Below are 13,873 nucleotides of genomic sequence, written 5' to 3'. Positions count from 1 at the left end.
TCCGATCTTCAGTATTTTATACTGAATGTTATATCTCCGATCTTCAGAAATTTCCATTGCTTCCCGTCCCAGAAGTAAGAACTATTTAATTTCGTGGCTGCTTTTATCATCTATCGAAAACTTGGAACTGACAAAATTTGTACTGATTCCACTTCCTTTCCACTTATTACCATTCAGTTGATAGGGTTGGCCAATAGTTTTGATATTGAACAACCAGTGAACTTTTCCACTTACTTCCTTCACTTTCATTAATCCTCCTCACTTTCAGCCATTAGAGTAGTATCACCAGCATATCTGAGGTTGTTGATCCGGCAATTTTTATTCCAACACTTACAGTCCTCGAGACCAGCATTCCTCATGATGTGTTCAGCTCATAGATTAAATAAGTAGGGTGACAGCATGTAGCCTTGTCGCTCTCCTTTCCCAATGTTGAACCAGTTTGTTGTTCCGCGTCCAGTTCAAACTGTTGCTTCTTGATCTTCGTACAGGTTTCTCATAAGGCAGATCAGATGTCCAGGTATCCCTATTTCTTTAAGGATTTGCCACAGTTTATTATGGTCCACACTGTCGAAGGCTTTAGAGTAGTCAATAAAACACAGATAAATACTTTTCTGGAATTCTCTCGATTTCTCTATTATCTAGTGTAAGTTAGCAATTTTGTCTCTGGTGCCTCTGCCTCTTCTAAAACCAGCTTGTACATCTGGCAGTTCTCATTACGTAGATTGCTGGAGTCTTGCTTGCATGATCTTTAGCATTACCTTGCTGGCATGTGAGATTAGTGAAACTGTTCGGTAATTTGAAAATTCCTTTACATTTCCCTTCTTGGGAATTGGGATATAAACTGTTTTTTTTCCCCAGACTACAGGCCATTGTTAGGTTTACCAGATCTGCTGTCAAATTGCATGCAACACTTTTACAGCGTCACCTTTTAAAGTTTTAAACGATTGAACTGGACTGCTGTCACATCCTGCAGCCTCACTATCGCCCATCCAACTTCACTTTCCAGAATGTCCAGCTCTAGATCAACGAGGGAGTCACTGCAGGTGTCTTTGCTGTTGGGATATTTCCTGCACAATTCTTCTGTGCATTCCTGCCATCTCTTTTTGATGTCTTCTGCTTCTGTATGGTGCTTCCCTTTTTTATCTTTTCCTGTACTCATTTTTGCATGAAATGTTCCTTTGATTTCTCTAATCTTCTTGAATAGATTTCTTGTTTTTATCCAATTCTTTTGGCTTCTTCAGCTTCTTTGCTTCGCTCCTTTAAGTAAGTTTCCGTATCTTTCCTTGCTATCTTCTTGGACTTTGTGTTCAGTTGGAGGTATTTGTTCCGATCTCCATTGGCCTTCTCTTCTTCACTTCTCTTCACTGCTCAGCCTACGCAGAAAGCCAGTTTGCTTTCCTGGTTTTCTTTGTGTTTGCAATATTTTTTGGCACCTCTTGTATAATGCTCCTGACTTCTTTCCACAGTTCTTTTGGCTTTTTCTCTACCAGCTTTAATCCATGAATCTGTTCTTCACCTCCACGGCATATTCTTGAGGGATACTATCAACATCAAACTTCTGGTACGTTGCTTTTCCTGGCGTTCTTCAGTTTCATTCTGAATATTGCTCATGGTCTGAGATTGTCATAGAACAGAGGGACCGAAGAGTTTAAGTCCATAGTTCACTCAATACGGCAACACGGTGGTGAAGAGGTGTTTACCACACCATACTTCAACAGTCAGAGTATTGAGAGCAGGAGTTGGGACATAATGTTTTTTTTAATTGAAATACAGTGAGCCGCGCTGCCCGTTAATTCCCCCGATTTGATCCTAGTCTTGTCAAAGGACAATTTACTATGAAGAATTAACCTTCCCAGCAGTACCTCTTCAGACTGTGGGGTGAAACCGGAGCAGCTGGAGGAAACCCGTGTGATCACAGTGAGAACCTGCAAACTCTGACAGTCATCGGTGGAAATTGCAGCCGGGTCATTCGAACTGTAAAGAGTTGTGTTAACCACTATGGTGCCATTGTGTAAGTCGTTGGTGAGACTGTGTTTGCAGTACAAAGTATAGTTCTACCCTCTATATGTTTGAAAAGGCTTGGTTAAAGTTGAAAGAGTGCAGAGAAGACTTGCGAATGTGTTGTCAGGGCGAGAAGGCCTCAGTGCTGGGGAGAGGATGGCGACTCTATATCTTTGCTCCCTGGAATGTAGGAGACTGAGCAGCAACCTGACAAAAGTGTTTTAAATTATGAAGGGCAGAGTAACTGACTCAATTTTTTTTATTTGTGTAATTAAGATTATCGCCAGCAGGAGGTGCTTTCTTCCACCCAGACAGCACACAAGCAGCCGACAATCAACCAACGTCAGTCAGAGTCAGAATGGACACAGGTATGTTCACTGGGCTCTTTCTCATTAAAACTCTGTCCTGTGGTACACGTGTAGTCAGCTCATCAATAGTTCAGAGGAATAAACCTGGGCGCTAAAGGGGCACAGCAAAACTGCCATTATTGATCCTACTGGTAAAGCGACCTTCAGCACTGGAACAATTCACCAGGTCCAGCGCAGGGACCTAACAACGGGAATGGTCGAATCACTCTGCTCACCGTGCAAATCTTCACCTGAGTGAAAGGGGAAGGAGCTCCTGAATAAGGTGGGTATGGGTGACACTCAGACAGCGGGCAATGTATCTGTCCAGGGAACAAATAGAATTTCTGTCAGTATTTGGTACATCCTGATGTGGGAAACGCCTCCAACAGCCATTGAGAGAAACAGATGTTGTTTTCTCTTTTGGAAGGCAAGTGGTGAATTCCCCCCGGATTATCAGGTTGTTGCTCAATGGAGGTGAAGGGAGTTCCCGGTGTCTGTTTTCTGTGGCTGAGTTAAGGAACATTTTATTGTGGGAGAATGGGCTGGGTGCGGGAGACAATGAACAGGAGAAATTTTAAACAGGGAATCTGAGTGGGCTACTGAGGCAATGAATGTCCTTGGTGAATAAGATTAAAGTAAAACAAGAGAGTTAGTAGAGAGGGCAATGCACACAATGCTGGAGGAACAGCAGGTCAGGCAGCATCTATAGAGGGAAATTAACAATCGACATTTTGGTTTGAGGAATGTTAAGCTGGGACTTTGTACATTGATTTCAAATTTGTCCTGGTCACACAAAGTAGAGTCAGGACTGGAGGAGCATTCTTCTGGGTGAAGGTCTGTGACCAGTAGTGCCCGCATGAATCCGTATATATACTTTGTAAAAGCACATAGGTGGACTGATCCATCGAGTTACAGAGTTTGCAGAGTTGAGTAAATTTGGGACTGTTGTCAAAGTGTTCATCATCCAATTAGAAATATGAACAGAGAGACACCAGGTAGAGTTAATTCGGGCAAATGTGAGGAGTTGCAATTTGGGAGGTCAAGTGCGTGAGCGATTTATGCAGTGAATGCTGGGACATTTAGGAAGGCTGATGTACGGACTGGTCTTGTGATGGATGTGCATAGCTCCCTGAAAATGGCAACACAATTGGTAGCATGCTAATGACGGGTTGATGTGTGAGTCAGTATTTTTTAAAGTTGTGCTGTAACTGGATGAACGTTGGTTAAGAGACAATTTCAGTATTGTGCACAAATCTGGTAGCCACATCATGAGAATGATTTGGAAGTTCTGGAGAGGGTGCAGATGAGTTTCACCATGATTACAGAATATAATCAGTTACTGTACCCAGATTACAGAATATTGGCTGCCAGGAGAGGTCAATCAAGCTTGGATTTCTTTCCTTGGAATGTCGGAGACTGAGGCCTTATCTCAGGGAATTCATAAATTTACGAGAAGCACAGTAGAGTTCGATAGTCTGTGACTCGGTGCGAACATCAAGCATGGCAGTGAATAGCTTTAAGGTTAGAGGGTACAGTTTAAGGGGGATTTAGGATGCAGGTTTTTGCACAGAGAGATATCAGTGTCTGGAATGAGCTGCCAAGGGAGGGACTGGAAACAGATACTCAGGAGCATCTGAGAGGCATTTGAACTCATGAGTAGGCCGGGAACGGAGGGATATTGACCATGTTCCTGAAGATGGGATTGGTTTAAATTGGCATCGTGTCCGCATACGCATGGTACAGTCTACTGTTTTATGTTCTATGATTGACTACAGATCTGAACTCTGCAATCTCCGTCTTCCTGTCAAATTGTGAGGATCACCAACTGTTCCAGTTGACGAGATTCTACATGGAGCGACTGGAGCAGGCGATTGAGGAGGGAGTGGAGGGAGTCGGCTTCATGTTAATGGGCGAGGATCACTTCACTGGGCAAGAGTATCACGTAAGTGGTAGGAACATAGACTGATTGTAGATTCTACTGAATCTATCACAGATCGACAGAACCGGTGTAACAGCACCTCTGGGCTATGAAAATCCTACAATGCTTCTGGTTAACATCAAGAAAAGTGTTTTTGTTTGCAGAAACCCTGAACGTTTATTCACCAGTAGAAGCCTCTGACCATTTTTCAGAATACATTCACATTTAGACAGGCTAGGATACAGACAATGATTGATGGGTGAATTTAGTGGCGTGGCACTTGACAGACATTGCAAGTAGACAGAGGACAACTTCACAGCGCTCAGTCTGACATCACATCATGTTCCCAATGCTCGACCTTAATGGGCATTCACCAGTCTCTCTTGATAGTGACTTAATTCTCAGCTCATTTCTCGAGTCTAGATTCGACCCCATCATCAATTGAACAGGCAGTACTGAATATTGTCTCTCTTTTCAACTACTGACCCTCTTGCATTTGATCAAATATCCCAACATGCCTCATGGTTCAGTTACCTTCTATTCCTTGTGACAGTTCCATTTGGAGCCTGTAATTACCACAGCATATACTGTTAACACTGGGAACTGCAAAATCATACAATTGAAAATAGGTCAAGCATCTGCAGCTAACACAGGATTACCAAGAAATGCCTTTCTAATAGTCCTCTTGTTACTGGGACACATTCATCTATTGCTCATCAGACTGAATTTTAGTGAAGAGCCACACATTATCGCTCACCCTAACGTTCCACACGGAACAGCTGACAATTTCAATCCGAACTTCCTTCTCTGCATTACTACCATTTGACTTTGGTGTCTCTAACATGCACAAAAGTCCTGCAATTGCTGTCTGCTCCTCACTGCCAGTTCCCAGCTGTAGGCTGACAGTGGACCCATCATGGAGCCTGGCAGCTAATTGTGAACCTGCTGCGGTCACCAGAGTTTACCCCAGTGACCCTGTCATAGTTTGACTTAGTCACAGTCATCGAACTCTACAGTACAGCAACAGGCTCTTCGGCCCATCAAGGTCACACTGACCTATTACATACTTAGTTGCATTGATCTGCACACCAACTAGAAACATCCATACCATTCTCATTCATGTACTTATCCAAATTGTTTTCAAATGTTCAAATCAAATGCACATACATCACTTCCGATGGCAGCTCGTTCCATACTCTCACCAGCCTCTGAGTGAAGTTCTCCCTTAAATTTTCTTTCATCTTTCATCCTTAATCCATGACCTCTAGTCCCAGTCTCACCCAAACTGAGTAATAGATGCCTGTTTGCATCTACCTTCTCTATACCTTTTATAAACTTTTATACCGCTATCACAACTCTCCTAGTCGTCCTACACTCTATGGCAGTCCTAACCTATTCAAACTTTCTCTATATCTCAGGCCCTCAAGTCCTGACAACACCCTGTAATTTTTTCTCTGCTCGTTCAATCTTACTGATATACTTCCAAGAGGTAGATGCACACATTCTCCCAATTAGCCTCTGCAACATCAATTTCGACATAATATCCCAACTTCTGTATTCAATACTTTAATTTATGAAGGCCAATATCCTAAAAGTTTTAGCAGGACATCTACCTTTGACAACACTTTTAAGCAATTTTGGATCTGTAAGGTATTGGCAAGTTGATAGTGCCTGGAGGTTTATGGCAGGGAGTTTCTGCCTTTTGCCGCCTGCTATCGGGGATTCGGGAGTCGATCAACTCGGGACTTTGAGACTATTTTTTACTGTGCCCATGGTCTGTTCTTTATCAAATTATGGTATTGCTTTGCACTGCTGTAACTATATGTTATAGTAATGTGGTTCTGTCAGTGTTAGTCTTTGGTCTGTCCTGTTTTCTGTGATATCACTCTGGAGAAACATTGTATCATTTCTTAATGCATGTATGCATTTCTAAATGACAATAAAAGAGGACTGAGTGTTCTCATAATCTAATCTGTAATCCCTGATACCTTGTTACCACACCGCTCAATGCCCAACCAGTGAATATCTTAATGCTATCGTGGTTTGTCTTCAAATAGTGTAACACCTCACACTTGTCTTCATTGAATCCTATCTGCCGATCTCCATTTCACCTTTTTCCAGCTGTTCCAGGTCCCGCTGCAAGCTCTGATAAAATTTCTCACCATTACTACCTTGATGTCATCCACAGATTTACTGACCCTGTTTACCACATTGTCATCCAGAGCATTTATATGTTTTTATATATATATATATATATATATATATATATATATATATATATATATATATATATATATATATATGACATACAACAAACACCAGACCCAGTACAGATCCCTAAAGCACACCACTAGTCATAGACTTCCAGTCAGAGAAACAAATCTCTACTACCTCTTAGCTTCTCTCGCAAATCCGATATCTAAACTAACTCACTACCATGTCATATATGCCAAGCGACTTAATCTTATTGACCAGGCTCCTATGATTTACCTTGTCAAAGGCCTTGCTGAAGTCCACGTAGACAACATCCACTCACTTGCCTTCATTACTCGCTTGGTAACATCCTCGAGAAACCATAAGGTTAGTTATACAGGATATACCAGGTACATATCAGTGTTTGTACCTGGTACCTAATCAATCCTTGTCCATCCAAATACTCATATCCAGTCCCTCAGAATACCTACCAATAACTTTACCATCACTGGTGTCAGGCTCACCAACCTGTAATTCCCTGGCTTTTCCTCACAGCCTTTTCAAACAGCAGAACAACATTATCTACCCTCCAATACTTCCACATCTGACATTTCAAATATCTTTACTGGAGCACCTGCAATCTCTGCACTCGCCTCAGACAAATTACGAAGGAAAACCCTGGGGATTTACCCTCCCTAATCTGCCTCAAGACAGCAACCACCTCCTCCTCTGTATAGAGTCCATGATCTCACTGCAGTTTCGCCTCACTCTAAAGATGCTATATGTCTCCTGAGTAAATATAACTGTAAAAAATCCATTTTAAGTCTCCCCCACCTACTTCAGCAAGCATAAATGCCCTCTCTGAGCTTCAAGCATAAATGCCCACTCTGAGCTTCAAGCATAAATGCCCACTCTGAGCATCAAGCACAAATACCCTCTCTGAGCTTCAAGCACAAATGCCCTCTCTGAGCTTCAAGCACAAATGCCCACTCTGAGCTTCAAGCACAAATGCCCTCTCTGAGCTTCAAGCACAAATGCCCTCTCTGAGCTTCAAGCACAAATGCCCACTCTGAGCTTCAAGCACAAATGCCCACTCTGAGCTTCAAGCACAAATGCCCTCTCTGAGCTTCAAGCACAAATGCCCTCTCTGAGCTTCAAGCACAAATGCCCAGTCTGAGCTTCAAGCACAAATGCCCAGTCTGAGCTTCAAGCACAAATGCCCAGTCTGAGCTTCAAGCACAAATGCCCTCTCTGAGCTTCAAGCACAAATGCCCACTCTGAGCTTCAAGCACCAATGCCCACTCTGAGCTTCAAGCACAAATGCCCTCTCTGAGCTTCAAGCACAAATGCCCACTCTGAACTTCAAGCACAAATGCCCTCTCTGAGCTTCAAGCACAAATGCCCTCTCTGAGCTTCAAGCACAAATGCCCTCTCTGAGCTTCAAGCACAAATGCCCACTCTGAGCTTCAAGCACAAATGCCCACTCTGAGCTTCAAGCACAAATGCCCTCTCTGAGCTTCAAGCACAAATGCCCACTCTGAGCTTCAAGCACAAATGCCCTCTCTGAGCTTCAAGCACAAATGCCCACTCTGAGCTTCAAGCACAAATGCCCACTCTGAGCTTCAAGCACAAATGCCCTCTCTGAGCTTCAAGCACAAATGCCCTCTCTGAGCTTCAAGCACAAATGCCCAGTCTGAGCTTCAAGCACAAATGCCCAGTCTGAGCTTCAAGCACAAATGCCCAGTCTGAGCTTCAAGCACAAATGCCCACTCTGAGCTTCAAGCACAAATGCCCAGTCTGAGCTTCAAGCACAAATGCCCACTCTGAGCTTCAAGCACAAATGCCCACTCTGGGCTTCAAGCACAAATGCCCACTCTGGGCTTCAAGCACAAATGCCCTCTCTGGGCTTCAAGCACAAATGCCCACTCTGAGCTTGAAGCACAAATGCCCACTCTGAGCTTGAAGCACAAATGCCCACTCTGGGCTTCAAGCACAAATGCCCACTCTGAGCTTGAAGCACAAATGCCCACTCTGAGCTTGAAGCACAAATGCCCTCTCTGAGCTTCAAGCACAAATGCCCTCTCTGAGCTTCAAGCACAAATGCCCACTCTGAGCTTCAAGCACAAATGCCCTCTCTGAGCTTCAAGCACAAATGCCCACTCTGAGCTTCAAGCACAAATGCCCTCTCTGAGCTTCAAGCACAAATGCCCACTCTGAGCTTCAAGCACCAATGCCCACTCTGAGCTTCAAGCACAAATGCCCTCTCTGAGCTTCAAGCACAAATGCCCACTCTGAACTTCAAGCACAAATGCCCTCTCTGAGCTTCAAGCACAAATGCCCTCTCTGAGCTTCAAGCACAAATGCCCTCTCTGAGCTTCAAGCACAAATGCCCACTCTGAGCTTCAAGCACAAATGCCCACTCTGAGCTTCAAGCACAAATGCCCTCTCTGAGCTTCAAGCACAAATGCCCACTCTGAGCTTCAAGCACAAATGCCCTCTCTGAGCTTCAAGCACAAATGCCCACTCTGAGCTTCAAGCACAAATGCCCACTCTGAGCTTCAAGCACAAATGCCCTCTCTGAGCTTCAAGCACAAATGCCCTCTCTGAGCTTCAAGCACAAATGCCCAGTCTGAGCTTCAAGCACAAATGCCCAGTCTGAGCTTCAAGCACAAATGCCCAGTCTGAGCTTCAAGCACAAATGCCCACTCTGAGCTTCAAGCACAAATGCCCAGTCTGAGCTTCAAGCACAAATGCCCACTCTGAGCTTCAAGCACAAATGCCCACTCTGGGCTTCAAGCACAAATGCCCACTCTGGGCTTCAAGCACAAATGCCCTCTCTGGGCTTCAAGCACAAATGCCCACTCTGAGCTTGAAGCACAAATGCCCACTCTGAGCTTGAAGCACAAATGCCCACTCTGGGCTTCAAGCACAAATGCCCACTCTGAGCTTGAAGCACAAATGCCCACTCTGAGCTTTAAGCACAAATGCCCTCTCTGAGCTTCAAGCACAAATGCCCTCTCTGAGCTTCAAGCACAAATGCCCACTCTGAGCTTCAAGCACAAATGCCCTCTCTGAGCTTCAAGCACAAATGCCCACTCTGAGCTTCAAGCACAAATGCCCTCTCTGAGCTTCAAGCACAAATGCCCTCTCTGAGCTTCAAGCACAAATGCCCAGTCTGAGCTTCAAGCACAAATGCCCACTCTGAGCTTCAAGCACAAATGCCCACTCTGAGCTTCAAGCACAAATGCCCACTCTGAGCTTCAAGCACAAATGCCCTCTCTGAGCTTCAAGCACAAATGTCCAGTCTGAGCTTCAAGCACAAATGCCCACTCTGAGCTTCAAGCACAAATGCCCACTCTGAGCTTCAAGCACAAATGCCCACTCTGAGCTTCAAGCACAATTGCCCAGTCTGAGCTTCAAGCACAAATGCCCACTCTGAGCTTCAAGCACAAATGCCCTCTCTGAGCTTCAAGCACAAATGCCCTCTCTGAGCTTCAAGCACAAATGCCCTCTCTGAGCTTCAAGCACAAATGCCCTCTCTGAGCTTCAAGCACAAATGCCCACTCTGAGCTTCAAGCACAAATGCCCTCTCTGAGCTTCAAGCACAAATGCCCTCTCTGAGCTTCAAGCACAAATGCCCACTCTGAGCTTCAAGCACAAATGCCCTCTCTGAGCTTCAAGCACAAATGCCCACTCTGAGCTTCAAGAGGACCACTCTGACCGTTGGAATATTTTTGTTCTAAATACATTTGATGAAGGATTTGGGGTTCTCTTTTCCCTTGTCTGCTGTAGCAAACTCAGGCTGTACTTTCGCCCTCTTGATTTCCTCCTGTAGTAACTCTTGCATTTCCTGTACTCATCAAATGCCTCATTTGATCCTTTGAGCCTATACTTGTGATATGCTCAGGGCCTTGATATCTCTTTTAAAAAAAAAAAAGAAGAAGAAGAAAACAACATTCCCTAAACGAAGGTACCCTTGTCTTTTATTCTGTCGGGAACATTCAAACTCTTCATTTGTGGTCATTTATGTATTTGAACTCGGTACTCTCAAAATATAGGTTTTGGAGGCCCTACACTTACCAAGCACATCTGTACCAGAAATCAACCAGTCCCAATCCACTTTCATCAGATCCTTTCTGGTACCATTAAAATTGGCTTTTCTCCAATTTAAAGTCTTAACCCAAAGACCAGACCCATCCTTTTCCATAATGATTGTTAAACTGATGTTATTATGATCACCAGATCCAAAGTGTTCTCCTGCACACTCCTCTGTTGCTTGCCCTGTTTTGTTCCCTAATAGGGATTCCAGAATGCACTCTCTCCAGTTGTGACCTGAATATATCGATTACAGAAACTTCCCTGGACACATTTGACCTACACTATCCCATCCAGCCCTTTAACCCAGTGAGTCAGTCAATAAATGGAAAGTCAATTGTCTACCATCAGAATCTTATGTTACTTGTTTCTGTGAACTCCCTGCACGTTTGTTCTTCTAAATCCCATTGATTATTGGGTGCTCTATAATATAATCCAACTAACATGGTCATCCCTTTCTTAATCCGTAGTTTCACCTATGTAGTCTCATTGGACCAACTATCCAGTTTGTCCTGTCTGAGCAATGCAGTGACATTTTCTCTGACTAGTTATGCCACCCCTCCCTCTGTAATCCCTCCCACTCTATCGAATCATGTCTAATGCAACGGAACACTGGAATGCTGAGCTGTTAATCCTGCACCTCCTCCAACCAAATCACAATAATGGTTACAATGCTGTAATTCAATGTGCTGATCCTCATGCTAGGCTGATCTGTCTTTCATACAGTACTCCTTGCATTGAAATAATACGTATTTTGGGAAAAATGATTCTCATCCTTTAGTTTCCTGACTTTGTATGTTGGCTTAACAACATCTTTCCCACACAACCACTCCACCATCCATGCTGGTTCCTCACCCCCTGCAACTCAAGTTTGACACCTCCCCTCTCCCCATGCAGCGCTAACAACCCTTCCCACAGGGGTATCAGTCTGCCTCCAGTTCGGGTGTAAAACGATCACGGGTGTCCAGGCCACAACTTCCTTGGAAGAGAGCCCAAACATCCAAACATCTGAAGCCCTCGGTCATGCACCATCTCATCAGCCAGACGTTAAACTATATTATCGTCCTATTTCAGTCCTCCCCAGCATGGGGCACGGGTAGCAATCTTAAGAACACAACCCTGGAGTTCCTGCACTTCAGTTTAGCATCTAACTCCATGAACTCACTTTGCAGGACCTCATCACACTTACTACTCTTGTCATTGGTACCAACGTGGACCATGACCTCTGGCTGCTCACACTGCCCTTAAGAAAGTTTCAGACTCGAACCGAGATATCCCTGACACACCATCCAGGAATATTGTTCTCGTCAACAGAATCTCCAATCTGTTTTCCTAACCGCGGAATTCCCCCTGTTAGTGCAGCTCACGCTTCTCACTCGTTCTGAGTCACAAAACCAAACTCGGTATCAGAGGCTTAATGACCGTGGCTTTCCTCTGCTAGGTCATACCCCGAAACAGAAACCTGTATACCTGTTACAGAGGAGTTTCCTGCAGTGGCTGCCTCTCAGTTACCTGTGTCCTGCGCCTTAGGTATAGCTCCATCCCTGTATAGCCTGTCAGTCAACCTCTCATCCTCTTGAATGATCCTGGGTTCAACCAGCTCCAGTTCCAATTCCTGATCACAGTCTGTAAGAAGCTGCAGCTGGATGCAATTCCTGAAGGTGTAGTTATCTGGGACACTGGCGGTCTCCCTGCCTTGCTACATGCAGTATGAAGAGCATTCCACTATCCTGCCTGGTATTCTCACTGTTCTAACCATGAAAAGGAAGGGAAAATACTATCCAAAATCTACCTAAAGCCTCCACCTCGCCTCACTGAACCTTCTCTGACACAAAGCCTCAACTCCCCACTCTATCCCTGGCTCACTCACACTGTGTCTACTCCACTTAAAACTTGCCAAGCGGATGTTTCCCGACAATCTGTGGCGTTGAGAAGGACATGACTGACCCCGCTCACTTCTTTTAAATTCTTTCCCCCACTATGAACACTTCAGTGGCTGTTACTGATCTGTGGCGAGCAGAATGTGCTGGGTCAGTCCATGTTCAGGGCAGATTTGTACCCATCCCTCCGCTCCTCAATATATTCCCCATTGTTCATTACAGAGCGTGACTGAGTTGGCGGAGAAGGGAAACCGAGCGGGCGCTTCCAAACTCCTTCTGGACCTGGTGATGGAGAAGGGCTCAAGGGCCCGGAGGGTGATGTGGGAATCCTTTGTGAAACTACACCACCATTTACCGAAGCTGAGCAGAATATTGAATGAAATACGGGAACGTGGTATGGTGAACAATACACTGTGTGTTACAGATGTAAATGCTGATGAATTTACAGTATTACACAGAACAGACTTCATGCAGGTTAATCTGTTGAACAGGTGACAGCCAGTTCGCCTACATGGACACTGAGCGGGGTGTATCTGAAGTGCCGGTGCATCTGAAGGGTAAGAGATGGAACGGAAATCTCAAAGTCTTTATTTCACTCTGACAGTCTGAATACCTGTATTTAGAGGCCGGTTTAGAGACTGCCAGAGTCGGGAAGACAGGTTTTTGTTGCTGTGGCTGAAGGACAGAAAGCGATTTTCATTTGTCACAACACCCGACACCTTCCGGGTCTCAGGCTGTGCACCCAGAGGCCTCTACGAGTTTGATAAACAGACATTCCAGTCAGTCAGAGATGAAACCACGGCGTTCCCCTTTCTGTAGGGCCGAGTATCCTGGGATCTGACAAAACTGAAGGCAAACCATTCCCATTGGAACATCCAACTTCAACAAGGGAAATCTCATACCTCCGATCCAAAGCGGAGCCGAGAGTTGTTGTTATTCCTCCAAAGCCCACAAGACGTAGCAGCAGAATTAGGCCATTCAGCCCATCAGTCTGCTCCGCCATTCCATCATGGCTAATCCCAGATCCCAGTCAGCCCCATACACCTGCCCTCTCGCCATATCCTTTGATGCCCTGACCGATCAGGAACTTCTGCCTTAAATATACCCATGGACTCGGCCTCCACTGCAGTCTGTGACAGAGCATTCCACAGATTCAGTACTCTCTAGCTAAAACGAAATCCTCCTTACCTGTTTTAAAGCATCGCCCCTCAATTTTGAGGCTGTGCCCTCTAGTTCTGGATATCCACCCTGTCTGGTCCTTTCAACATTTGGTAGGTTTCAAACACATTCCCTCGTATTCCTCAAAATTCCAGTGAGTATAGGCCCAAAGTTGCCAAAACACACCTCATATGTTAACCCCTTCATTCCCAGAATCATCCTCTTGAATCTCCTCTGGACCCTCTCTAATGACAACACATCTTTTCAGAGGTATGAGGCAC

At 44.8% G+C, this 13,873-nt stretch overlaps 1 protein-coding gene across 12 annotated transcripts in view; it reads left to right on the top strand.

Moving 5' to 3' along the window:
* LOC140208370 (NACHT, LRR and PYD domains-containing protein 3-like) overlaps positions 1 to 13,873 on the top strand; it is a 73,032-nt gene that overhangs the window by 47,779 nt on the left and 11,380 nt on the right. For 10 of the 12 annotated variants that reach the window (XR_011888747.1, XR_011888746.1, XM_072276992.1 and 7 more), the window contains 4 exons: positions 2,278 to 2,369; positions 4,124 to 4,290; positions 12,657 to 12,828; positions 12,926 to 12,991. Coding sequence is in view for 10 of the 12 variants with exons in the window: in XM_072276992.1 (XP_072133093.1) it covers positions 2,360 to 2,369; positions 4,124 to 4,290; positions 12,657 to 12,828; positions 12,926 to 12,991 (415 nt within the window). In the remaining 2 variants the exon portion in view is untranslated. Of the gene's footprint in view, positions 1 to 2,277; positions 2,632 to 3,831; positions 4,291 to 12,656; positions 12,829 to 12,925; positions 12,992 to 13,873 lie in introns of those variants that run through there. The other 2 variants (XM_072276998.1, XM_072276999.1) reach the window with 2 other exon arrangements.

Source organism: Mobula birostris, chromosome 13 (genome assembly GCF_030028105.1).
Source record: "Mobula birostris isolate sMobBir1 chromosome 13, sMobBir1.hap1, whole genome shotgun sequence".
Taxonomy (NCBI): domain Eukaryota; kingdom Metazoa; phylum Chordata; class Chondrichthyes; order Myliobatiformes; family Myliobatidae; genus Mobula; species Mobula birostris.
This window is presented reverse-complemented; position numbering and strand designations above follow the sequence as displayed.